The sequence below is a fragment of the Vulpes vulpes genome, chromosome 6 (genome assembly GCF_048418805.1).
Source record: "Vulpes vulpes isolate BD-2025 chromosome 6, VulVul3, whole genome shotgun sequence".
In the NCBI taxonomy this organism is placed as follows: Eukaryota; Metazoa; Chordata; class Mammalia; order Carnivora; family Canidae; genus Vulpes; species Vulpes vulpes.
This window is the reverse complement of record NC_132785.1, coordinates 57,510,333-57,538,125: the sequence shown is the minus strand read 5'-3', so window position 1 is coordinate 57,538,125 and position 27,793 is coordinate 57,510,333. Positions and strand designations below refer to the sequence as shown.

At 42.4% G+C, this 27,793-nt stretch overlaps 1 protein-coding gene across 17 annotated transcripts in view; it reads right to left on the bottom strand.

Moving 5' to 3' along the window:
- Nucleotides 1-27,793, bottom strand: part of MYO16 (myosin XVI) — a 591,124-nt gene that overhangs the window by 80,340 nt on the left and 482,991 nt on the right. For all 17 annotated transcript variants that reach the window (XR_012002051.1, XM_072761001.1, XM_072761005.1 and 14 more), the window contains 2 exons: nucleotides 20,075-20,177; nucleotides 3,116-3,212 (listed from right to left, as the gene is read on the bottom strand). Coding sequence is in view for 16 of the 17 variants with exons in the window: in XM_072761001.1 (XP_072617102.1) it covers nucleotides 3,116-3,212; nucleotides 20,075-20,177 (200 nt within the window). In the remaining variant the exon portion in view is untranslated. The remainder of the gene's footprint in view (nucleotides 1-3,115; nucleotides 3,213-20,074; nucleotides 20,178-27,793) is intronic.

Genomic DNA, 27,793 nt, shown 5'->3' with positions numbered 1-27,793 from the left:
TAAGGGAAGATTAATGTGGCTCTGCCAGACTTCTTTTGACCCCGCCACAGCAGAGCTATTCACCACAAGCCTATTCACCGGGGACCTATTGTCCTGCATCCGGGGGACTCCATTTTCTCACACTTCCTGTGGCAGCCTTTAAAAATTCTTTAAAAATGATATCCCAGCTCTTAAAAGTTGGTATCTTTAAATAAGAGGCAAGCAGTAAAAACAAATCTGCCATAATCGAGAACTGATACATGCTCTCTTTTCAGACAAGTTAAAGATGGCTTTTGTGACACTGGCAGCACTGAGATTTTAAAGACAGTTTTCCTCCAGGACAAAACGAACAGCTAGGATCAGGAAGAGACTTCTGTTAGGAGTAGTTCCATTTAATATTGAAATGCTTAGTTATAGCTTGTTTCCCCACGACACATACGAAGGAAAAATGAGAACCCTTGTAAAATTGGAAGTCACTCCAGCTTGTATAAATTTTGAGTAAATTTCCCAGTAGCAAAAAGTATGGAAGGGACCATTCCAAGAGATGTAAAAATAAAGATCAATAATTAGTGCTTTGCATTGAAGAGCCTGTAATTTTAAAGATGCTTTTATATCCATTATTTCATTCATGCAATCTGAAATTTGGGTTTTTATTGTGATGCCATTTGTTTTAAGGCCTATCTCAATTTTTATCTTTAAAGGTGAAGGAATAACTAGAATTCTGGTTGTTTCTTCCATTTCAGGTCAGTAGGGCCAGCTTAATCTTTGTCGTTAAAGAGAGGAGACGTCTCTAGTGGAGCATCCCCGATGGAAGAAGGGGTGCAGATTCTTCTAACTGATTGAAGGAAGACTTCCAGGAGAATTTGAGATCCTGTTCTATGTACGGATAACATGACAGTAAATGGGATTCTCCATTGGCTCCCTAGCTCAGGGGTTAGGCGCTGGTCTTGGCGAGGGGGTTCCCCATATGCGTCAGCTGAGGCTGCAAGTGCAGATTCTGATTTTGGAGGTGGTGAGGGCCTGAGATTCTGCATTTCCAGCCAGCTTCCAGGTAATGCTGCTGCCGCAGGTGCCCACATGGCACAGCCATTGATGCGGCTGATCCCACAGAAGGAATTGCAAAGGCGGTGGTGCAGACTGACCTGGGACCCTCTTCCTACAGAGAGGAAGGATGAAGTGAAGGAGGCCAGATTGTCATAACCCAGAGGGAAGCAAGAGTTGCCCAGAGCTACGGTGGACTACCTCCATCAGACGGGGCTCCCCATACCACGCTGACCTCCAGCCTGGTGACACCGGCTTCAGGAGACCATGTGGAAAAACAGCCACAGGACCACAGAGTTCAGAGGACAAGGTGGACCATGGGACCTGAAGCAGGTGCTGGCAAGTGCTGACTGCCTGGCAGCTCTGCTGGAAGGCACTATACCTGTCAGGGTCCCACACTGTGTTTCTTGGACACTAGATGTACTTGTCAAGAAAGAGCTGCCTGCTTGGAGTCCTTTAAAGAGGCTTTATGGGGGAGATCCCTGGATGGCTCAGCGGTTTAGCCCCTGCCTTCGGTCCAGGGTGTGATCCTGGAGTCCCAGGATCGAGTCCCACGTCGGGCTTCTGCATGGAGCCTACTTCTCTCTGCCTATCTCTCTCCCCACTCTGTCCCGTGTCTCTCATGAATAAATAAATAAAATCTTTAAAAACAAAATAAAAAAAAAAATAAAGAGGCTTTATGAGAGCACTCAGGCCCAGACCGTCTGTGGATGCCTAGAGGCCGAGGGAGAATTAAAAGTGACTGTCCTGAGGAGGGGTTGTGCCACTTCTGCGGTGGGCAGTACAGAGGGCTGCTTCTGTGCTCCCGAGGATGCCAAGAGCCTCTGAACACCTGCAGCCCCACCAGAGAAACCCAATGCCAGATTACACAGAGGCACTGCCCGGGCCCCTACCCTTCCCTGTGTTGTCAGCCCCAAGGGTCTACACGCACCTGCACAGACAGGGTGAGAGCCGTGCCCATGCCCCACCTGCGGGGCCTGAGGTGGCCAAGAAAGATGGTTTAACTTGCAAAGTAATTCTGAAATTTGAGCATTACTTGGACTGGAAATGTAAAATTCTGTTGGAGATAGGCTGAGTCACCAGCATGTAGCAGGGCTTTTTATCCTTAGAAAATGATGGGACCCCCTTGGAGGAGCAGGGGCTCCATGGACAGAGGCTTGAACAGAATGAAACTGATTTCTGCATCCTGCGAGTCATGCTTGTGTTTAACCTTGTTAGAGATATCAGAGAGCTAAGCCCATTACAGCAGGTTCCCCAAAACTAGCCTATAATTTCTCCTTCTTTAGGAAAGCTTTAAATATTTTATTTATGATATATAATATAATTAAATCTTTAAGAAAATTAGAAAATTAGTGTCTATTCATTATATGCATATTTTATGTGAGTTAAGAATTTTTTGAATGTACCCATTTTCAGTGGTCACTTGGGTTTTTAATAGGGAAAAAAATTCTACATGGAAATCTCCCCCAACACTAAAGTGAAGCTGTCTGCTATTGAAGATTATACTCCAATATTACTGTCACTTCATAAAGGAAAAACAAAAGTCAAGGGTTTTTCCCAAGGCACATGTCGAATTACATAAAACATATTCTGGCTAACCTGCCTGTGCCAGTCCTCCAAATCCCAGCACACCAGTGGCGCTGACTGAAGTGGCCTCTATCTGGCTCATATCTGTACCTACATACCATGTGGAGGGGTTCCCACTGAGGATTCAAAGGTACTTCTCTGGCCTGTGCTTCTGAGCAAATCAACAAGCATGAATATTTGCGAGGTGATGGCTGAGTACATAAGATATGAATATTCCCTCTTCCAAATTGTGATTTAGGTGAAAATTTGATATAAAATTTCAGATGGAATGTGTACCAGATAAACTATGAGAGCAGCATGTGCATAGGCTGGTTGAGAGACAGGTAAAGAGCAAACAGAGCCACCGTGCTGGCTCAGTGCCTGAAAGCTGCCCACATACAGTGTCATCATAAGGACAGAGGGGACCCCCTACAGCATAGATCCCACTAATGTTTCAACTCAGGGGTGCATTAAATGATTTTGTATTTCAGCTCAAAGAGGTTCAGAAAGATTAGGGTGTAATTGTTACCTTTTTGGCAGGTTATAATTTTTCTCTGCAGCTGCAGGCACATATCATTGAGCTGGTTGGCGTGCCAGTATTTTAGAAACACTTTTCGGACTCCCATCTAAAACACAAACAGCAGGGAGACATTAAATAGCATGAAGGTGCCAAAAATGATGATGGGAAAACAGTCAGGCAAGAGGTTTTTCCAGAAGAGGATTAGAAGAAACAAAGCTAACAAAATTAATTCCGGTACATCTTCTTTAATTCTTAACAACACTATTACATTTACTCACAATCCCAAAGGTTCTATTCGAATAAGTGTGTTTGCTGTGTGCACATATGGTCATTAATATTTGCAAATGCCCTCATACTAGACTTGTGGTGGTTGCACCCTGCAGGGCCAATGAGGAACAGTGGCCATGACTCCATCAGAAGGTAAGACCATCCCCATCAACAACGCTCACATTCTAGACCCTCATCCTCCCTTTGTGATTCTTTTCTTTCCTCAACTCAAAGCAGGGGGGTTGAGTCTCTGAAAAGGAAAACAATAAAACAGAAAGATAAAAAAAAAAAAAAAAAAAAAACCATAAAGCTGACACACAAAATTGTTTCAATTATTTTTTCCCCACTACACTGTGTATTATGATAAATTGAATGTTTATACAACCACAATTATAGAGCTACAGCACAAAAGTAAAAGGTCTTAACAAAGTCATCTATGAGCAATAATCTTCTAGATGATTGTGTAAACAGTAATACAATGAGCATTTCTCTCCGGAATTTTTAAAAAGCTAGTCACCAAATCAGCTTCTACAAAAGCTATAGTGGTATGCGAGCTAGTCCAGACGTGCTGCTACTGAGGATGACAGCTGCCAAAGGAAAGTCTTAAAGCCACAAAACAATAAACCACATCCATGCATCTTCAAAATAATTTCCTTGTGTGTTGTGCATATCTTCTAAGAATTCACAGAAGTGTGGTAGGTGTGAGGAATGCCCCTCACGATGTAAACTCATGCAGGCTCTGAGGAGAAGCAAACATAAATAATTACAGAAGGGCCTGGTAAATACTAACATGAGGTGCTGTGGGAGCTCTGAGGTGATACTCTGTGAGATTAAGAAAAAAACTGCTCAGGCAAACCTTGTGATAATATTCTTAGCACTTGAGATAAACGCCACCAAAATAAGAAGACTAACACGTGTGATCCCAAGCATGAGCTGGGGATGTTAAGATGCTAACACTCCACAGCCCTGGCATACATCACAATGACACCCAAAGCTTGCAGGTAGGCACACACCATTAGGCACTGAAGGGTTTATAGGTCAGACTTGTCTCCAGAAGGCTTGGCCAGAGGTGGTTTACGAACCTTTTCATATGGAAACTGGGTTTATTCCAAACATATGTTGTCACTTCACTCCTCATCCTTCCACCTAACTGCCCCCTTCGCCATGATCTGCTGTCTTAATGAAACACACGGTTGTGCAAGCGATTGGGGCCTGAGTCTTGCATTATGGTGGCCAGGCTGGTGAGTCCGATTAATGGGGAAAGTTCTCAAATACTGTCCTGTTTCAGTGGCTTGGATCCTGGTCTTCATTTAGTTTTCTTTTAGTTTGTTGAAATTTGAGACAGTCACCTGGGTGGGAAAGTACAGAGAGTTGCTACTTTTTCCCATTGTATTGCCACTCCCTCTCCCTAGTTATTTTCCATAATTCATAGTCTCTTTTTTTCCCCCTTCCCAACTGCTGACTTATTTTGGCAGTCAACAGGAAGAACAGTTGGTACTGTCTGTGAGCGCTGCGGAACAAATCTGTGAGACAGGCACTGGGAAGGAGGGAGCATGGCATCTTTCTATTCATCGTTGACTGTGGTGTGCATGCAACTCATGGTGGGAAGCTTAATCCCAGAGGCAAAATTCATGCAAACCTGTGTCCCAACCTGCAAGTCTAGAAGAGTGAGAGCTAGCAATTCTACACAATGGGTGGGAGTCAGTAATGATAGCTAGGGGAACTAATTTATGGCAGGAGCTCGACATGGGAAAAGACCTACGTGATGGAATTAAGACAACTGGATTCTAGTTCCACTCTCTTAATTAAATGGAGACGCTGAAGGGTGTTGGATTGGATGACAAAGATCTTTTACAGTGATATATCTAACAGCCATTTAAAACACCGAAGAAGGTTTATCTTGAGAACTGTGCTAGATCCTGGGGATACAAAGGAGGATACTGTCCTCAAAGAGAAGCTTCTGGGGATGACCAACAGTGAGCAAAAATGAGTCATGTCTAAGGGACACCAAAGAGAAGAGGTGATTAAGACGGGTCAGGCAGGATTCACTGAGAAGCAAGTTATCTAAGCCATGTAGTCTTGAAGGATGGGTAGGAATTCTCCACGGTGTCTAAGGATAGAGGGAGAAGATGAATATGGGATAGAAAAGCCAGCCTGTGAACACCAAGGGGCAGGGAGTCTATCCTCAGGCATAGCTGCATGAACAGTGATGAGGGAAGAAGCAACACACATAATTGGTAGCCACATTTTGAAAAGTATTCCAGGAAAACCTAGACATTTTTCTATGAACAATGTAGATGCACTGAAAGATTTAAAGAGGATCTTGGCTAAACTTCATAAAAATACTTTTTGAAGTTTTATATGAAATTTATAAAGTTCCTTCTTAAAACCGTCTGGAAGAATGGGTTGTTGGGCTTGGCTCTGGGAGGCACTTGGTGAAGTGGGACAATATAATGTCATTGACATTTCAGATTTGGAAAACCCACTGTTGCTTGTCTGTTGGCCAACTCTTATTTATCCTTCATGACTGAAATCAAACCCTACCTCCATTACTAGATTTCTGGTACTCATTTATCTACACCTAGTAGGGCTTTGATGACTTTCATTTGTGTTCCCAGAACACCCTATGAATGATTCTTTATTTCTCTTATTATATTGCATTGTATATTTGCCATTATGCACATATATTTACATCTCCTTAAGAATATGAAGATATATTCTTGAACTTCACAAGTGGTAGGGATGTGGGGAGGGTGGATTCAGATTAGAAACAGAACATAAGGAATTGTGAAATCCTGGTATAAGATGAGTCATAGCGGTGGATGATACTGTCTTCAAGGATGAAAATAAGATATGATGGACAATGAAAACATAAGCCAGACCCTAAGTCATTCAGCAAACTGAAGATAAGTTATGGAAGCCAGTAGGTGATAGAACAAATGACGGGGGCGATAAAAGAAAAGTGGGGTGAAAGTGTTCTACATATGGTATAGATGTAACACAGAAGGCTGGGGAGCAATGAGTCAGCTGGCCTTGCTCCTCCACTGAGACACAGGAAGTGAGAAAAAGTGAAACCTCATAACAGAGTATTTTCAGGAATGTCCAGTTTTCAGTTCACATATGGGAGCTAAATTAGAAGAGGGGTAAATATGGAAGCAGTAGGTTTTTCTCACAGTGTATTAGAGACATCACAGGACCTGAAGGTGGAAGGTGGGTAGTTAAGGAGTGAGTGGTCTGAGTGCTTCACAAGGCAGATCTGAATGTCTTGCAGGCAGGAAAAAAAAGGACTCCTTCCTGGGATCCATGGATTGGGATCCCTGGCAAGGGAGGAGCTGGGCAGGAATGTGAGGCACAGGGCATGTGAGAAGGTGTGGCGCTAGACAGGCAGACGCTCCTCTGGGAGCCAGAGGATAGGGCAGCTTCCAAAGCTCCTGGTGAGGTTTGGTATAGTTATGCCCTTGAAAATTCTCCAGAGGTAAATCCAAAGACTTTGCAAATGAAGGAGGCTTCTGGGCTTTTGGTTCATTGGGAGGGGGAAGGGACAGAAGCCTGAATTTACATTACAAGTGTCCCCCTAAGGAAGCCAGAGACTTTGCTTGCATGGCGGGGGTTTTGTTCTACCATCACATTCAGATGGGTTAAAAAATTCTATTCAGCTATTTGAGTATACTTCATACTTATCCAATGGGCAGACTCTTTCTTTCTTTTCTTTCTTTCTTTCTTTCTTTCTTTCTTTCTTTCTTTCTATCTATCTATCTTTCTTTCTTTCTTTCTTTATACTTATATTTTTACCATGTAATTTATTTGTGGTTTGGCAATATTTGGAGAGACTCACTGGAAATTTTAACATTTGTTTGACTTTGCTGGTCTTTTAGAGATGTCATGTTTATAATAAATGCTTCTTCTTTCCTTAAAGAATGAAATTCATCTTTTAGTAGTATTTTGGATTTCTTTGTCAGAAACTGTTTTGAGTAACACATTGTAGTCTTAAGTCCTCTGCTATCACTCGGGCTAAGTATTACTGGGACATAAATCTAGGAATCTTTTTTAGCCAAAAAAAAAAAAAAAAACCCAGATTCTGTATTTCCATTGTCTACTAATGATGTTGATCAGGAGAAAAATCCTGGCCACTTTAATTTTTCCTATGGGAATGAATTCCTGTAAAGTTACTCTGTAATCTGTGCCTTAGTGTGCTATACCAAATCTGATGCATTAGGATTCATTCAAATGCAACCAAATGTTCCGATCACCTACAGTTTTTATTTTGGTTGCATTCTCTTAGAAAAAGATGTTTCTCATAATCAAAGAGAAGGAGAGGTTAAAACATTCTCCTACTGAGCCTCTGAGCCCTCTGCTTGTGTACTCCCTAGATGCAGAGTGTTCTGATCTGAGATTAAAATGTTAATGTCATTCTGACTCCTGTAAAAGTAAACCATCTGTGAATTATAGTCATCGCTATTTTTATTAGAAAACCATTAGGTTTTTTTTTTTTTTTGAAGTGACAGATTTTAAGAGATTAAACAAAATTGTCATTGACGACTTCGAAAGCTTCAATTACTGCTACAGTTCTCAGGGATTTTTTAGAGGTGGAGGCTGGGGGATCATAGGCAGCTGTTGGATGGCATGTAGGTGGCCTGGATGACACACTGGAGAGAGATCAAAGGGACCTATGAATATGTTCTCCCTTTTCTCCCCATCATCACTGAAGGCTGCCTCCAATCACAGAGGTGAGGACAAACAGAAGGTGGGGCAAGCTTGCTGGTAAAGGTGGCCCTCCTGTGAGGGGTACAGACACTCACGGTTTCCATGGCAATCCTGGGATTCCAGCAGGAGGAGCCTAATACTGGCCTCGCCCTTTTAGGAATGTCCCCCATTCACAGACTGGGAGACTGGGGCAAAACTATGTTCAGAGCGGTCTTTCTAAACATCGAGCTCATGTTACTTTCATGCCTGAAGTGATCTAATAGCAGGTCACGATTTTCAGAAAAATATTCAAACTCTTCTGAAATGTTTGTTTGTCTTTTTATAGTATGGCTTTATTCAATGCATCGAGGTTTATCTATTCTCAAGCCATATCTATTGCTCACTATTCCAAAATGGGAGCTTGGTTTTCTCTTCTGGCTTAACATACACTTATATGCCTTTCTTTCAATCCTCTACTGGATAAGCTCCTATTCACCCTTTACAACATAGACAGCTTGGTGAACTCTGAGTTTAGCGTGTATCTTAAAATAATGATTTCATTATAATAGCACATCCACATCCCTAATGCACCTAGTCTGTACCTCTGTAATACCACTGAGTTCCTGTTTTTGTCATTATTTGTGTACCTGTCCAAATACTTAACTTGACTGTGAGATCATGTGCGCTAGGCTGATGTTGGAAAATAAAGATCGTAAGTTACATCTGTTAAGGTGAAGGATATAAAAGTAAATGGAATGCTAAAAGGAAGACAGCAGAATTTCAAGGGTGATTATAATGGACACTAGCGATAACAAGAACTCAGATCTTAAAAAGCAGTTCATTTTAAATACATTTTAAAAAAATTGCTTAAACTATTTGAACTCATTCATTTTGTAAAAATGCATCCAATGAAAAGAGTGAGAAACAAAAATGTTAACCTTGCATATTTCTGGTGCCAACAAATTTCTCCTATAAGATTATCGCAAACTGAAATCTAGAATTTATCTGGCCCTCTAATTCTTTACCTGCTTTTGACTCATCTTGCACATTGCCTCCAAATTACTAATAATCCAGAAATATTCAATGATTCCATATTGCCGAGAAGCTAAAATGTAAACCTTTGGGTTCAGCATTCAAAGCCCTCCATAATATCCTTTAAAAAAAAGATTTTATTTATTTATTCACAAGAAGCACACACACAGAGAGAGAGAGGCAGAGACACAAGCAGAGAGAGAAGCAGGCTCTGTCCAGGGAGCCCGATGTGGGACTTGATTCCGGGACTCCAGGATCATGCCCTGGGCCGAAGGCAGGCTCTAAACCTCTCTAAACTGCTGAGCCACCCAGGGATCCTTCCATAATATCCTTTTTGTTAATCTCTGAAGAGCTCACACTTCTTACTCTTTTAAAATGAGTGTTATTTACTGTTACTTTAGCTTCCCACACACTCTGTGAGAGCAGAAAACTCTCTCTTAGAGACTTAAGACACCATCAAGGGCCTGCAGCATTCTCATGCATGGAGTTTGCATTGAATAATGTCACTACTGAAAAAAATAATAATAAGGTCACTACTGCTCTAAGTGTTATGTTAGATACTAGGTCTATAATTATTGACATATCTTTATTAATAATTACCATACATTTAGTAATAGTTTATGGTGAATGCTTATTTTTTGCTGCAAAAATGCTTTCTTTTCATTATTACTGACAAAGAATTAATCCTTGAAAATTTTAATATTCCTTACTTTAAAAACAGTAGCATTATTCTTATAAGCACTTCTTATTTAAAAGACAAGATATATCATGTTATATAGTTGCATCAAAGGTGGTCATTATTCACCATGATATTAGCACTCCCAAAAACTCCCTACCAAAGAAGGTCTTTTCCCAGTTTTAAAACAGCTTTCTTGACAACATTCTGAGCACCAGTCTTTCTTTTACGTGTTTTGATGTCTGCATCAGTCTCTCATCAGCCTTGTTTTCCTTCCTGCTGATCTGAGGATATCATTGTGTTCTTTTAAAGCACTCTTCTTTCTACTTTCACCATGCAAAGCACTTTCTGTACCTACCAGGTAATCTCTTCCGGACAGAAACAGCTCCAAACCCCAACACTTCCACATGCACCCAAGAAAAGCCCTACACTTATGCCTTATTGTGTGTCATTTTCACATACTATGGGCACATTGTATCATTATAGCTTTCCTGATTTTCTTTTCTCATATTTATTCACCCATCTATCCTACCAAGTGTCTGTCCTCTCCATCTATTTAATCATTCATCCATCGTTTCATCCACTCATCCACTCCTCTATCCATCCCTCTATCCGTCCATGCACACATACATCCTTCCCTGTATCCAATCACCACCTGCCCACCCATCCCTCTATTCATCCACTCATCTATCTATCTATCTATCTATCTATCCATCCATCCCAACGATGACCAGGGGCTTTCCTGATACCAGGCATCTTGCTAGGCTCTAGAACTACAAGGAAGAATAGAACATGATCTATCCTTCCAAGAAGCTCAGTAAGACAACCCTTTAACCAAAATTCATCTTCTTCAGGCTGAATTCACATATTTCCCCTATTTGCTTCTTTGATTCATTACATTTCTAAGGATGGGCACTATTCTATGTGTGTATGTTTTATTATTGATATTTCAGTACTGTACATTTTCATGGTAGCTTTGAGAAACTACCAACTGGAAATATTCTAATGTTCAGCCTGGCTCTAGATATATTTTTAAACATCCTCAGAGGATACATTTATGCTAAAATACAAGTTCTCTTTGTTATAAATAGACTATTCTTGAAGTTTCAGTTCAACACAGAGAAGATAATTACAGCCACACACATCGAATGGAGTACCACATCTTCCGGTATTTGAGGAAGGTGGTTCGGCTCAAATTACATATAATTACAGGTTAAGAAAATTAATTATTCTCACCTAGAACAGTATGACCTGTACAGCAAGCAGAGATGAACAAAAACTCCTACTTTGAGCTGACTAGTGTGAATAACTCACTGTTTGAGCCTACATAGTACGTCATTACAGAAATCACACTGCTGTGGTCAAGAGCACTTGGGAAAGTAAACCTCTTCAGCTCAGTCACACAGTGGGCAAAGTGAACCAAGGCCAAACCCAAACAATGCTGATCAGCTTCAGAATTGGAGAGGAGACAGTGCCTCGGAGAAGTTGATGTAGTCATCGAAGGGACACCGTCTGGTCTCTGTTTTCAACAAAATGGCCTTGAGAATATGAATAAGAATTACCTGTCTCATGGAATGTGTATGCTATAAATGATTAACAGCAGTGGCCGCATGATCACAGCCCGTCATCCTGCCCGTGGCCTGCACACAGAGAAACACAGAGGGCTCTCCAGCACCATCATCTGCCAAGTCATTGCCATCTGTGCCTTCTGAGGTTCGCTCTACTTCTAAAACAAGGAATACTACTGGCGCTTCATCTTGGGCACCGGCTCTTATATTGTTCATCCTGAAGAGCATTTTTAGGTATTAAAAAAAATACTTACAGAGCTTTTGTAATTTCCCAAATATTTGTTCTGTGGTGTGTTCACATTTTCCCTAAGATTCATCTACATTTATTTTTGTGAACCATCTTCTGCTTTGAACTCCTAGAGGGCCAGGTGCTTCCATCATTTGGAGATCCATACATATTTTGTGCAGCAAATTTGCCCTTGTTAATAATGTCGGTTTGAAAAGAGGCTTAGCTCTTCAAGTGATGGAATAGGCCTATCTATTGAAGATCACTGTGAGTCGTGTTCTGTCCCTTTACTGCCTTGGCTGTCCTTTGTTCCATCTACATTCACCTGTTAACCGGCCTCCCAGCTCTGTTCTTGCTGTCCAGCAATGCATTTTTTCATGTTTAAAGCATAAATCAGGTCATGTCACCATCCTCTCTGAAGCTTATCGATAGCTTCAAAATGAAGTTAAAGCATAACATGGTGTTCTGATGCAACCAAGATCCCACAGACTTGACCCCTGCTTACCACTAAGCCCAGTACTAAAGGTGGTGACTTGATGTTCCCAAGGAGTAAAACTGGTTCCTGATCTGCAAAAAACTCCTTTGCTATTACAAGTTTGTAGTATACAATAGGTGCTTAATAAAGGCTTGCTTTAGGACTAAATAAACCTGGAACTGGGGACAATGAGATGGATGCATACAAGATGGAACACTGGATGACACATGGACAGCTCCACCACTTTTTAGGAGCTGTTGAGCTGTTGTTAGCTACTGTCCAGGAGAACTGAGCTTTGGGGGGCCGCAAGCCAGTGTCATAGTGAGGACTGTTTCACCCTTTCCAGGAATGAATTCAGGAGTAATTCTCTTGCTAATTTTCCTCCCTTGTGTGGCTAAAGAAAACACCAGGTTGAGAAACATTGCCCTATGGACCATTCTCCCAGTGCTCCGGCCACCACCAGCCCTCAGCTGACTTCATCTCAGGGCTGGCACACTCTGCTCCTGTCCCAGACCGCACCTCCTGCTCTTCAGTCTTCAGATCTCAGCCCACACGTGTTCATTGGAGAGATGTCCTTCATGACACCTGCCCTCTCTAAACCAGGGTCCTTGTGGGCTCCCTCCTGAAGTGGATCCCAACCACTCTGTGCTTCTTTATTATTGTTGATCTCCCTCCCGGTCCCAATCCTGTGAGCCTATATGCCACGTATGAGGGACATAGCATTATGCCTTCTCATTGTACCATATCGCTCCTGTGTGACTTCAGGAACATCAATGGTGCTCAATAAATGCTTGTTGCCTTAATCAAACATAAGCCTGGAGCCGGGGGAAATGAAGTAGCATTCTAAGAGATAAGAGCTGGATTAGGACCAGGCACAGCTAGATTTCACTTACTATTATGTCACAGATATTATACTAAGTCTTTTGTGCAAGGAAGCTGAGAGGAACGATGTGAAATTACTTTAAAGGAGAAGGTATCATAAATGTCCGTAAGGCTTGATGGTGGATACCTTCACTTCCAAGTAGAAAATCTGGTAATAAGTAGGTTCATTCATTGATTCAACAAATACTGATTCAGTATCTATTATGTGCCAGACTCTACAGGGATGTAAGGGAATGTAATGATGAAACACACACACACATACACACACATACATATATGTATATGAAAACATACTATTTTTACTCAATGAAGTTCAGAGTGAAAGAGGAGAGAGACACACAGACCAGGAATCAGACATTGTAAGCATCATTTTTAAAAGCTTGGTCAGTGGATACACACCCCACATTTGGAATACCTATCTCTGGGTACTTCATTTATGGGTGATTTATATTTTCTTCTTTAATTTTCTCTATTTTTCAAATTTCTTATCAAGAATAAATACTTTCATACAAAAATGTGCTCATATGTATGCACATGTCTGTCTAATGTAAGAGAAAAAAGGAAAGCCCTTATACACGCATCTATATAGTAATTCTCAGTTTATAATGCACACAGTACCAAGAGATATGCTAAGATCACTAACGTTTATTACTTTCAACATTAATAATTCTAGAGAAAGGGAAGGAATGTGAGAGAAAGAATAATTTTATAGGCTATTTTCTAGCTTGTACTTACAGCTGATTTATGAAGTGCTCCTTGAGTAATAAAACAAAGGTTATAAACCATTAATTTATTGTGCTAATAAGAGTCAAGGGCTCTAATACCATTGTCTTGTCTTAGAAGATGTAAAAAAAGTGGAAGGTGCTTAAAACTTTAACAGTTTCTTGCTCTTACTTTTATTATCTTTTCTCTACTGTACTATTTTAGATTAATGAAATAATAAATCCTTCATCCAATGGATTTTATTTAATGTTATGGTAAAATGTTAATCTCATGATTCTCAACACTGTAAGAGTGGCTCCTTCAAAGATCATATATTTTATGGAGACACACCATGAAATCTAGGCCATCCCCTGAAACTCACACTAGAAGTTGGTGGTAAAGAAAATAAGTCTTGTAATTTTTTTGTTAGTGAACAAAATAGGAAAAGTGTATTTCATTCAGATTTAGGGTTTGTCTTTTGTGAGAGCCCCTTGTTATTATGTCTGACATGATAGCGATCCTGCTCTATGTCACACACACACATACACACACAAGCATGTGCTCACATGTGAGTGAGTAGCTATCATGTCACATGGGTTGTTGGGACAAAGCTGAAGTTCTAGCTCTGTCTCTCACTTTCTGCTTGTATAATCTTGAGGAAAGTCACCGGAAGTCTTGCTGGATCTGCCTTCTCACCCTGAGACCATGTCACATGCTCTCCATTTCTTCTTCCAGCTTCCAGTAATCTTCCCTGCTTCAAAGGAGCCTCACCTCACAGGACTCTCTTCTCTACCTTTCCACAAAGCCTCCTCCGCCCCAAAGCTGTCACAATCTGTTTGAAAGGACAGTGACATTTCACCAGTGAAAGCTTCCCCAAGCGAGGGCCACCGTTCCCTGCACTGACTTTCCCTGTGCTCCGAGTGCCTGTGTGGGGAAGCAGCGCCCCTGGCAGCGCAGGGGCTGACTCTGACAGATTTGTTTCTCCCTTCGTCATCCCACCAGATGGCTTTCAAATGAATATAGCATTCAAATAACTACACAGAAAAAATCATCCTATAACCAGTTGATTCATATAAAATGTGTGAAAATCAGATTATACCATTTATTTTTCCACTTAGAATTAGTAGTTTCAAAAGTTTTCACTTTACATAAATGACATAACATAGCAAAACAAGCATGTTCCACATGGGCCTAAATGCCTGCCAGTCACTTTTCTGTGGCATGGGGAAATCAGGGCAGAAAGTGGTTGATTAAATGTGCCTGGATTTGGAGGGATTATTTCAAAACACCCTTAAAGGAGGACTGAACTGAAAATGTCTGTTTAGATGGAGCAAATACCTGAATAACTTTTAAAAACCAACAACAGAAGGTGAATAACAAGCAGCTCCATGCAACTTGTTTTCAGACTGTGACTTAATTCAAATTCTTTGTATGTTTTCCACATATGAAGTAATCTGAAGAATCTGTTTCATAAAGAAAACTATATCCGGTGAGACACAGAAAACTGAGATCCTGGAAGAAATCACAAGGGGCTCTCACCAAAGTTCTGCAAGTCAATCATATTGAGTCAGTCTACTCAGATTACCTCCGGAACCTTCCATCCCTCCTACAACAACTAGCTTAAATTCCACCTGAAATAAGGATGAGGCTCTGACTAGGCTGCCATATTTTTAAAGACCTATCATTTACTTGTAAACATGAACAAGAAACCACCAGCAAGTAGGGCTCCTTGGCAACCACCACTACCTCCTGATCATTTTTCACTTTTGTTCAAAATAAAAGCATCTGATGTGAAATCTGCGATGTTGAGAATGTTAAGAGAACAGCATCATGAGCAAGTTCTCTAAAACTTGTGGTGACCATTTGGAATCATGTGACAGAAGGCTGAAGGCTCCTTCTAGAAGTGAAGGCTCCTGGTGTAAAATACACAACAGGTTACTTATTATCTGAAGGCGAAAATGCTTTAGAGCAAAACACAAGCAGTGTGATTAACAGGTTTTTCATAATTAATTTGGCCCTATACAATATTCTCTTTAAATTGTATTTATGGGGTGGTAACAAACTTTAAAAATAATTCTTAATTCCATAGGTAATTTATTAACACATTTACCTTCTAATCATAGATGCGGGCTAAACTTCTACTTGACTATCATCTCAAAACAACTCCCTAGATGCATTCTTAAATGTCCACGTATCCACATAAAATATAGAGTATGGTTTGGCAGCTTCTTAGAGACCAAGACTCATCTGCGACTGTATCCCATGCCTCCTCCTCTGCCCCCTGTGCTGGGGACACAGAGCAAACTCGACACACACAAATCCTCGGTGATGGAGAGACTGCCTGTAATCTTACAGAAGATGGACAATGTGAGGGGTAAGAAGAAAGCAGAGAGGAGAGGACAAATGTTGGAGAGGTGCAGAATACTGGATAGTTAGAATATGGCAGGGAGTGAAGCCTGACACACTGCAAACTGGGGATTTACTCAAACGGCTCACTACAACCATTCTCAGACCAACTTCACTCAAGTTGTGAGCTGGAAGCGAGTGTGACCCTGACTCCATTTCCAGGAGCGTCATTGTCTCCCATTCCTGGGGCTGCCTGGGGACGACCAGAGTAGCAGCTTGGTCTAAAACTGAGATCAAACCCTTCCTGAGAATCCTCATTTGATTCCAGGTCTTGGTGTCCATCTTATCTTTCTTTTCTTTCTCTCCGCTTTCTCCTTCTCCTCCTTTGTGTTTCAAGATGCAGTAAGGAAGGAGAGTCCAAAAGCACTGAGCTACGTAAGGGTCACTGGCTGATGGTTTGGGTAAGAAAGATTGGGATCAGACTCGGCCTGCAACGGGATGGAGTCAGCGTGACTCTCCTTGTCTACCAGGTGAATTATCAACATAAAAAGATACTAACTACAAGAAGCAATCTGCTCAGAATAATAAAGGGATCTATAAATGCCTTTGATCAAAGCTCACACTATGATACATAATCTATGCCTTTCAAGTTCTGTAATCTGAATAAAAGGGCTTCGGATGGTTACATTAAAAGATATAGATCGAGTTAAATGCAGTGGAAAGAACACAGCATAGCAAGACATAGATGCGGTCTCAGCAAAGGGGCCTTTCCACTGAAACTAAACATTAACCGCACCTAATACCTTGATCAGTATGCTGATCTGCAAGACTCCATTTCCTCATGTCTCAAATGAGGTCATTACCGCTCACCCTGCAGACTTTCCTTTATCAGCGTACAGTTGTTATTAGGTTTAAATCAAATAAAACCAAAGCTCTGAATGGTTGTAACACATTCTGGAGATGAGAGGAATCATCATGTATAAAATATTAAAATTTCCAGTGCCTCACACACGGACGCCAGACCACACAGAGAATAAACAGCACGCATGGATTGGTAAACAAACCCCATGGCACTGAGGGGAAGATGTCTCTATTCGCAGCTGAAACAGGAGATGCCATGGAGTCACTACAATGCACGGAAGTGGGAGAACATGGAGCTAGAACCCCCTACTGACGCCTCAAAGGCTTCCCTGCACAAAGCCCGATTAATGAAAAGGGGAGCGGAAGCAATCTCACAACACCTCCGAGATCTATCAGAGCGACAGTGAGCGGATCATCATATTTTTAGTTAAGAGAATAGAATTTCTAGCTAACACTCTATGCAGTTTCACACAGCAAAGGATGGCTCTGATGCCTGCTGTCTTCTGGTGCTGCTTTTAAAAATATGGAAAAGAATGACTATCAATTCCTGGTAACCCCTCAGAGCCAAAGGATGAACACAGACTGCTTAATGGAAACATACAGTGTGACTCTTGGCAATTTGGGAATCATGCTACAGAAACAACAGCCGCCCCTTAGGACCTTACATTGCTTCAACGGCTCCTCATTCAATTTGCCCTGATTGACCACCCAGAGGAAAATAATAACAATTCTTCCCACAATGACCAACGCATTTCAAACAAATGCTTTGCTTTTGAAACTGAAGAGTCTGACTTTCCAGGTCAGGAATAAATGATATGTTAAAAGCTCTTTTGCTGGGACACCTGGCTGGCTTCAGTAGGTTGAACACCTGACTCTGGATTTGGGCTCAGGTCATGATTTCATGGTTGTGAGATTGAGCCCAGCTGGGGGGTCTGGGTTGGCCACAGAGTCTGCTTAAGATTTTCTCTCTCCTTCTCCTCTGCCCTTCCCTCTTTCTAAATTAATTAATTAAAAATTCTAGCATAAAAGTGTGAAAGTATAATAGAGATAGGCTTTATTTCTATGAAGTCAATGATTTTTCTTTATAAAGTATATGAAAAGTTACATTTTGGAGAAGAAATTAGTCTTTCTTAACTATTGAATATGGAACAAACAAGCAAACGTGCAGTGAATAGATGGATTTATTTATTGTTTTTTGTCCCATATTTTTAGTCTCCCGTGGGGCATTAAGGAGTGAAGAAAGTAGACGAGTGTAATGAAACGGGGACCCATTTCTGTTTTTTATTTTGATGACCTTGTTCAAAGTCCCAATGCACGTTCCAATTTAATACCATCCCCAGCTGCAATCTCAAGTATTGCAGGTGTACCAACTGCCTCCCAGTAGTCACCATGTGTGACCCATGCTCTACGCACAGGTATCAGAGGATTGATGCTCCTCACGCACCCTGGTTACTCCCTGCTTTTGGAGAAACTGTTCCAAGTTCCCTCACCTTTTCCTACAACTTGAGTTTCTTTTCAGTATTAGTAAACATATTATCCTTATCTGTATTATTTGTTTTTTAACTGGAGAGATAGAGCGAGACCAAGAGTATGAGTGGGAGGGGCAGAGGGAGAAGGAGAAAGAATCTCAAGCAGACTCTGAACTGAGTGGAGCCTGACACTGGGATCGATCTCAGGACCCTGAGATCACAACCTGAGCCAAAACCAAGAGGCAGACACTTAACCAACTGAGCCACCCAGGTGACCCTCGGAGAGTATTCTTTAAAGGGAAAAAATACAACACAAGAATCTGAGAGTTACGTATTCATGAACCACTACTACTCAAATACTTAAAAACTCTGGCAAAGATTCAGTCTAAATGACTTCAGCTACCTACGAGTCTGTGGAACAGTTCCTATGTGAACCCACCCACATCTCCTGTCCCCGGTTCCAGAGTGGTGAGCGGACACCATTGTGTGTTAGTGACTCCCCCGTGCTCTCTTCCCACTGCAACCTCCCGGCAAGGATGTGCATCCATGACGACTACAGATGTGTGCGCTTCCTCCTTCAGACTATTTAAAGCTCAGCTCCATTATTAGTTTAAAACAAAGGCGAGGTAAAGAAGATAATAGAAAGAGAGATCGGGTGGCACAGACAATTAAGCCATCAGTCATCAGTGCTGACATTCTAGGTTCCTTGTCCTTCGTTGCAGGCAGATGAGTGTGGCAATGTCAGCCAGCAATCTCTGCCTGTGTCGCCTGGAGTGGGCGCCGCCACGCACGTCGGGCACTTCTGAACCATCTGAAGGAAAGCCCTCATCTTTAGCCTCATCCGTTATCTTACACTGTCTCTTGGAGTTGCCTACTGCTCTTTAATATGACATTTATGTCAGCTTTTTGGTAATGGTTATATTTTGCCAAAGCCATTAGCTGCCACGCTCTTTGCCATCACCTAAGCACGTTCTGTTCTTTTATAGGGAAAAACGTCCAGGGGTGTCTGGGGCTTAATTCTGTTTCCCATTCTCACATCACTATGACCTCAGTTCTCTGAGGTTTCAAACCTTCTGTTCTGCACACTAGTCACTGATGGCATTCCGATGTTGTTTCAGGTACTGAATAAAATCAGAACCATACCCCACTGTTTCTGGGGCCCCCCATGCTACTCTGTATCACATTAGTTCTTCCTTCTGGAAGGAGGATCTATCTCTCCAGTGGGCCCCTGGACGCTGCCAACCAAGGGGGGCATCACAGAAGAGAGTGAAATGTTTCCAGTTAGGAAAATTATGCCACAGAGTGAGGTTGAAGGGACAGGGACATTGTCAGTGTGGGGTGGCTGAGAGGCAGCAAAGAGAAACCACAAAAAGGGGAGATATGGCCCTTGAGGAATCGGGAAGTGGGTCTGAAGCACGCTGACCACCTACCAGCTAGGAGCCAAGAAACCAAGGTGTTCATGCAGCCGTCTCTGATCTCTGCTCTCTTTCGGATCCCTCGGAAAGCCTGAGTGACAGGTGACTCTGACAGCTGGGCAAACAAGGCGGCTTCACGAAGTCCTCATCCACGCTCCCAAGGGAGCTTGCTGGTTTCCCTCACGTGCTGGCCACCGTGCTGCCGCACCGGTAAGTCAGAGAGACCCGCGTTTCCAGGGAATACGCGGACTGTCTCTTCTTGCCAAACATCAAAGTTCTTGCCGGTGAGCCTGGTGGCTCCCCCAATGACTCAGCTCACTTATTTCAACCCTGAGCCACTATGTGAGCAACTTGCTGGTCACTAACCTGCCAACCTTGCAGTTTGCACTGTTGGAGAACAAGGCGACACTTCTCCTCGGCAGACAGCTGCTTCTTCTCGCCCGGGAGTGTATCGGCCAATGGCTTGTACCTGTGAAAAGCAGCAGGAATATAAGAGCCATGACTGAGTTTGTCCAGCAAATGCTTCTGTTCAACAGAGCTGTCTTTGTCACCCTGCTTTTTAAATCCTCCCCAATCCCGAAACCTGACTGTGCATTGAGCGTGTACATTTTAACTCTTTAAAGTCTGGGATTTTCTGATGAGGTCACTACTCAACAAAATTGTTAATTCCTGTTTTAATATTTTTAAATGACTTGTTGAATGATTTCCTTCTTGCTAAAAAAGTTATGTTTTACTTTCTTTTAATGAAAGTCCTTAGAAATAAAAACATTGTATCCTAGAAGTCATTCTCTAGCTTTCTGGCTGGAGTGACCCCTCCTCACCCTGTTAATGGGGTGAGGGAAGTTTCTAGCAGATTTCAGGGTGTTCTTAAAGTTTTTCTTGGTCATTTTTCTCACCAGTGCATAAAATGAAGGTGGTCACGAATGCCGACATACATTTAAAGTATCTGCTTTGTATGTTCCTCAGTCAGAATGGAAAATTAAAGTTTTGTGGCTCTATTTTCTGTCCTTGACCAAAAAGTAAAGTTCTTAAAGCCAAACTCAAAGTGAAAAAATGATTACTTCAATCTAGCAATTTACTGGTATTTGCTCTTGATACGGAAATTTTGTTTTTATTCATAAAGTTCATATCACAAAAAGGTACATAATGATAATAGCCTTTACTGGGAGATAAATCATTGTTTTTTTTCTTTTTTTTCTATAAGTGAGTATAAATGACAGACTAGAGATGAACAGCATGGATTCTGTTATTGCCAAATTATTAGTGAATGTATTTTTCAGGTTTGCTATTCTTTGAAACACATAATATTACTAATTTTCCTACTTGTTTTTCAATATTGGGAGTATTTGTGTGTGTGCTTGTGTGTGACCACTGAGATTTAGTGGTTTGGTCTTACTATAAAGCTGTTACCTCTTTACAAAATTTAAGCCTGAAGATAGGAAGAGAATGTGGGTTCTCTTTTTTATGCTTCTTACTGTGATCACAGGAAAAAAAAAACAAAAACCAAGTGCTCTCTTGATTTGTTGGTAAACATTTTATGCTTGCATTTAAACTTGAAATGAAGAGAATAAGACAATCAGTTAAAATCAGAAATGAAAACATTAAAAATATAATGGCCTTGTTTTGCTATAGCAATAAAATGACCAAGTGCAATGACTTGATTTAATAAAATCATCTTTTAAAAGTTGCTGCTATGAATATTTTTAGCCATAAAACTCTACCTTTGTTTTAGCCTGACTTGCCTTCAGTAACTATTATGTAATGCAGTTGGTGTTGTGGTATTCTAACATTCCAAAATAATAATAATATATATGTGGGGAAACTCAAAATAGTATACTTCACTGACTTGTTTACAGGTGCTGTAAAGAAAGCATGCTTCTCCCTCAAAAAAAAAAAAAAAATAAAGAATAGTATTGCCAGTAAAAATCAATCAATCAATCAATCAATCAATCCTCCCCAATCCCTACATGATCCTACAAACCTCCACATCTCCATCAGTTGTACACTTCACATTGTCCACCCAGGAAATAACCCTCTTCTGTTAGGTGGAAAATGAGTTTTAAAATGAGCCAAATATACATTTCAATCCTTTCATGTATGTTTGACACTATTATCACAGAATAATGGAAACCATTTAATGAAAGAAAACTGAAGAGAAAGAAAACTCATAGCTTTAATGTAAATATTTAGAAATATTTAGAATGCTTTTAAAAATATATCTTTTGGGCAGCCTGGGTAGGTCAGCGGTTTAGCACCACCTTCGGCCCAGGGCGTGATCCTGGAGACCTGGGATCAAGACCCACATCGGGCTCCCTGCATGGAGCTTGCTTCTCTCTCTGCCTCTCTGCCTCTCTCTGTCTCTGTGTCTCTCATGAATAAATAAATAAAATCTTTTAAAATATATATATATATATATCTTTTAAGAAATCTTATAATTCTTTATTGACATGTGAAAGTGGACCTATATATAGTTAGAATCTATAATAAATGAGTATCAAAATATCCAGAAGTTTTATTTAAGTGAGAGGTATAGTAGCTTCTTCCCATTATGTTACATATTGAGTATTTTAAATCTTCTAGAAGGACATTTAATTAATTTATTTTTTGAAAGTTCTTCGGAATAATTGACTGTCATTCCCTAGCTGAAATCCATGGCAGTATAATGGTTTTCTATGGGTTTAAAAAAAAATGTCTTTCAAAATTCTATCAGCCACTTAAAGGATCTATATAAAATTTCTCTTGCATGCAGGGTATTTTACGTGACATATAAGTAAAACTGCATTAGAAGAAGGAGAAGGAAGAAGAGGAGGAGCAGGAGGAGGAAGAGGAAGAGCAAGAGGCAGCACAGAGACAGAAGAAACAGGCAAGGATTTAGTAACTGCATTGGGCAGCACTGACTTTATGATTCCTATGTTGCAGGGGGTTGCAGGGCTGCTCAGGGAATTTAATGCTAAAAAGGTCAATCACCTAAGTGCTCTGTGACTTTCTGTAAAATAGCTTTCCATCTCAAGTTTGTTGTAGCAAATCTGGCAACTTCTAAAGAGTTCTTTGTTTTCATATAGCAGGGAGGAAGGAAGTGCATTGCCCACAGGTATTTATCTTCTGGGGTTCCTCTGAGCAGCTGGGAGAGGACAGGGCATGCCCTCCCCCCCCCATCCCACCAGCCACAGCAGACCAAGCCACCCCTCTTTGTTTCTGTGAGTGTCACAGGGAAGTGAGGTATGGCACCGTGGGGCAATGCTGTGGGAACTGTGTGGCTGTAGGATGCATGCTGAGAAAAACACATTTTGAACTTTTCAGGAGCAGGCATTTATTTCCTTCTTTATATCCTTAGCGTTACCCCCTGAGCACTCAGTATATGAGTTGTCCTGGGTTGAGAGTGATCCTAATCTTGGTAGCCATGTGTCAGACAAACTCAATCCATCAGTGTCGGCCACAACCCTTCCTTCTCATACACAGATTTTTGCTCATGAATCAAGCTCAGGGTACAGGAGGGTGTAAAAATAGCAGGTAGCAGAGCCTGCACATGAAAACTGAAGCGCCAGAGGCAACGGTATGAAAAATCTCGCTCATCAGTTTGATTCCACCCAATGGACTGCAAGGATCTGTGGCACACGGAAGTATTTAGTGATGTGTTTTTTATAAGAGGCAAGAATGAGATCTCCTACCCAGGAAGCCCTGGAGTTGGTATTTATCTTTTTTACTGGTCGTAGTGTGTTGTTGCTGCAGAAGAGACAAGGGTGTCTCTAGAGTAGAGCAGAACAGAGAAAGTGGATAGAACAGGAATGTGTGTGTGCAGGGCCGGGACTGGGAATAACGTGTGCAGAGGGCAGTGGGGCTGACCTCTAAAACGTATGGGCATCTACAGAAATGCTGGTGTATGACATACACACACCAGTGAGCAAACACAGATTAGGTTTTATGACATCTGAATGGTTCCAAGGAGACAGATGATGTACTTGCCCAGTGTGTCTGAACAGGGCAGAAACTGGGTGGGGAAGTAAAGACAGCCTCAGGTTCTAACATTGCAGAGCATTGGTTCGGGGCCCGTGGCCGGCCACCTCACAAGTCATTCCCCCTTCCCAGTTATGTCTGCGTGTGTTTTTCAGGATGAGACACGAATTCTGTATGGTATTAAAAGCACTAGTCATCCTCAAAGTGTGTGAGCTTCCCAGGGGATGGGCCATCTTTGTGCATTCTGTGGTCTGCTGGTTTGCCTTTGCACGCAGTAAGTATGAATAAGGGATGAGAGGCCAAGAAACCGGGCTGGGGGATGGAGGGGGTGCATTTCATACTCCTCAGAGTTGCAGGAGGCCTGCATGGTAATCTTCTTTTGACAGTGAAAAAGCTGACGGTTACAGACATCAAGGCACTTGCCCAAGTTCACACAGATGATTTTATGGGTTGCACTGCGCCCCTCCAAAAGATAAGTGGATGTGACTTTCTTTGGAAATAGAGTCTTTGCAGATGTCATGCAGTTAAGATGAGCGCATTAAGGTGGGCCCTGGTCCAATAGGGTGGTGTCCCTCTAGGAAGAGAAGAATGCCTTGACCAGACGAGGATGCACAAGGGAAGCCATGTGATGAGGAAGGCAGAGGTTGGAGGGATCTCAAGAAGTGTCAGAGAGTACATTTCTGTTTTTTTAAGCCACTCAGTTTGTGGCACTCTGTTAGGACATTGAAAGAGATGGTGGCTGAGCGAGGATTTGAAACCAGGGCAGTGCGACGGCAGAGACAGTCTCTCGGCCATCGTTGACACAGTTTAGGCAGGAAGAAACAGGCTCCCAGCCCTAGATAGCTTAAGAGCAGAAATGGGAGGGCCAGAGCATGAGAGACAGAAAAGGCTAACACTCAGCATCTTCAGCAGCACACGGGATGTGCACAGGTAAGAATTCTAGGTCCTCTGACCTTGGGGTGACTGGTACCCCAACAATAAGCTAGAGCTCAGAATGAAACCCAGACTCATTCAAGCACTCAGGAAAGCCAGCACATTCCCACCATTTAGCCAGAGCTACACAATGAAATGAAATCACTCAAATTATCTTTTTATTCTCTTACAATTGTCTCATTCTGGAGCTTTGCTAATTATCCCTGAGAACTGAATTGACATAATTCAAGTATCTGAATACAGTATTAACAAGTCAGAACAAAGATCTTACACTTGGTGCTTTTTTTCTCATTTCGTATTGTTCTAGTGACACCTAAAAGTGGTATAATTCTGACATTTCAGCTGAAAAGACAAACACATCATCTCAGACAGCATGAGGTATGCTATTTTAGTGTCATTAAAAACATCTTGCCTTTTGGAATGTGAGTGTCATCTATAGGTGGTGTCCCAGGTCGATCACGGAGCTAAAACATGATCTCACAGAAACTCCAACCCAGGTGCGAGGGGTAATAATGAGCCTGGAGCAGCACATGGGGGTGAGCACAGGTGTCATCGGACATAGGACTTCACAGCTTCCATTCCCTACACCTGCTCAGCTTCTCTAGTCCGAGATGAGGAAGATCCCTGTATTTTAGACTGGCACCTGGCTGTGTCTGAGACACGTCAACTGACTATGTCAATGTCAAGTCTCCTCAACAACCCGCTCTTGTCTTGTCCTGGTTTGGGTTGAAGGACATGATTGGGATCTAATTCTACGTCCAGAATCCGAGTGCCAGGGCTCATTCATTTGGGCTCATTCAGTCAATTGGCCAATACCAATAGCATTATTGACTGAGCACAAAAAAAGGTACATGGAATGCAGCAGGGACAAATCAAATGAAAATTCTTACATTAAATATGATAGAGACAGAAAGGATAGCAACACACATGAGGAAGGATGTCGGATACAAGGAAAGAGGTGGGAAAAATGGGGCAGGCAAGGTTTTACTGGGAGCAAGTATGTGACGGTGAGGAAGGATGTTGCGGTGCCTTTCAGGGAACAGGAGTCCAAGCTGAGGGAGCAGCAAATCCAGAAGCCCTGAGCAGGGCCAGACAGTGAATGTGGCTGGAACAGAGAACGCAGAGGAAAGGTGAGGGACCCAGAGTCACAGGTAAGGATGTGACTAGGCAGGAGACTCTAAGCACTCGGGCTTTGACTCCAGGAGCCCTGGGGAGCCCCAGTGTGTACAGATGGGTCTTACTATCTGACCCTGGCAGAGTCTCACTGAAGCTGTCTCCTGGGAGCGGGCATCGTGAGGTGGAGAGCCAGGGAGAGAGTATCCAGAGGCCCTTCCTACAGCCCAGGATAGAGGCACTGAAGTGGGAGGGGCTGGAGGAGTCCCGTGCAATGTTGGCAGCCAACACAGAAGGGCTTCCAGATGGACGGATGTGGATGCTGAGGGAGTCCAGCACCACCCAAGAGACTGGAGGACAAAGTTGACATCCATCCCTGGAGATGGAGTGCACTGGGGGGAGGAACTGCTTCCTGGACTAATGCTGCACAGACAGAAGGATCAGGAAGGACCACAGGAAGACTCTGATGGAGCCCCAGAAGGATGTGCGGACCAGGCGCTGGCCAGCACCCCGAAACAGAGTCACTGCCCGCTGGCTGCCAGCTGCCCAGCTGTGGTCAATTTCACCTGTCACCGACCCTCTGCCTGATGGGTGGGATGGGGCGGACCACCCAGGAGACATCCTCGTCCTGGGTCCTCATGGGTCCCTGAGACTGAAACCAAAAGGTCTGTCTTGCTTCTCTCGGGAATGTGTCTGCCGACTTTCAACTTCCCTTCTTCTAGCTAGCCCACAACCCAAACGGCCAATATTGAAGTGTGGGGTTTCATGGCAAGTTCTAGCACAGTTACCAAAAAATTCTCTAACTTGCATGCTAGTCATTAAGTTCCTTCTCTACATCAAAGGTTGGAGTACAACACACACCACCAGGCACAGGATGACTGAGCTCCTAACAGGTATCACAGTAGAGAGAAGGACCATATCGTAGATCATAGGCTGTGTTCGTTCAGAAATCTCTATATTTGAAGAGGGACAGAATGAAGGTGAAGAGACAGAGAAGGACAAACAACTGAGAAGTGTCCAGGAGAATCTAAGGCATGTGATGAGATGCATATTTGTGTTTTCCAAAGTGATCGTTCCTTCTAATCTTAAGAACACTGATGTCCTATTTCTTGTGAATCTGGAGATAAGATAGTGCTTATGGAGTGGCCACAGAGTCAGGTGAAAGAAAGTAGTGTCTCTTCATTAACTCCTTTGAGAAGCCTACCATGAAACTGTAGGGTCACTTCCCTAGAAAAATACAAGTTAATGCTCACAAAACAACAACAACTTCAGATGCAATTTCTGGAATGGTTTGTTTGCTGAATATGGATTTCATCTCTTCATGCTCAAGCACAATTCTGTTGTGAAAATTCTGGTCTCCAGACCTCTTAAAATTTAATTCTCTTCAGCAAATATTTATTGAGTACCTATCACGAGCAAGATACCCTGCCAGGAAATGCACAGGTTACCAAAACAGGTCAAGCTACACTCTCATTTGACTGCATATGCTCACGTGTGATGTTTCTGACCAGAACGATATCTCACAAAAGATGTGGTTTTCATCTTTCAAGACCTCATGAAATTTTCTTATCACGGACATACCTGACTTAGGAACAAAAAAACAATGTTGGCGAAGCACCATGGAGCTCATCCATCAGGAATTGGACTGGAGCATCCACAGGAAGAGAAACCGGATGTCGGGAAGGGGATGTCCTTGGAGCTCTAGAGTGGAGGCCAGAGGAAGGGGCAGCGGGGGGGGGGGGGGTGCAGAGGAGAGAGGGGAAGGCTGGACGGCAGGACTCGGCTGAGCAACGGCAGAGCAGCTGAAGGAAGGCAGATTTGAATATGGCCAGAGTCTACATGTGAGAGCCCGTCAACACTGAGAAAGGGAGTTGGTGGGTGACGGGGGAATGCCGAGCCCTGCCAGGGAACAGAAGAGCCGGACCGGGATGCCAGCAAGACAGCAGCAGGTGGGGGGGGGGGGCACAAGCACCGGGCGCTGCTGACTCTCTGCATAAATAAATGAAAAGGTCCACAGCCCGAAGGGGAAATAGAACCAAGCAAAGCGTTTTGTTTTTCAGGGTCAAGGAAGAAAAACAGAGCTTG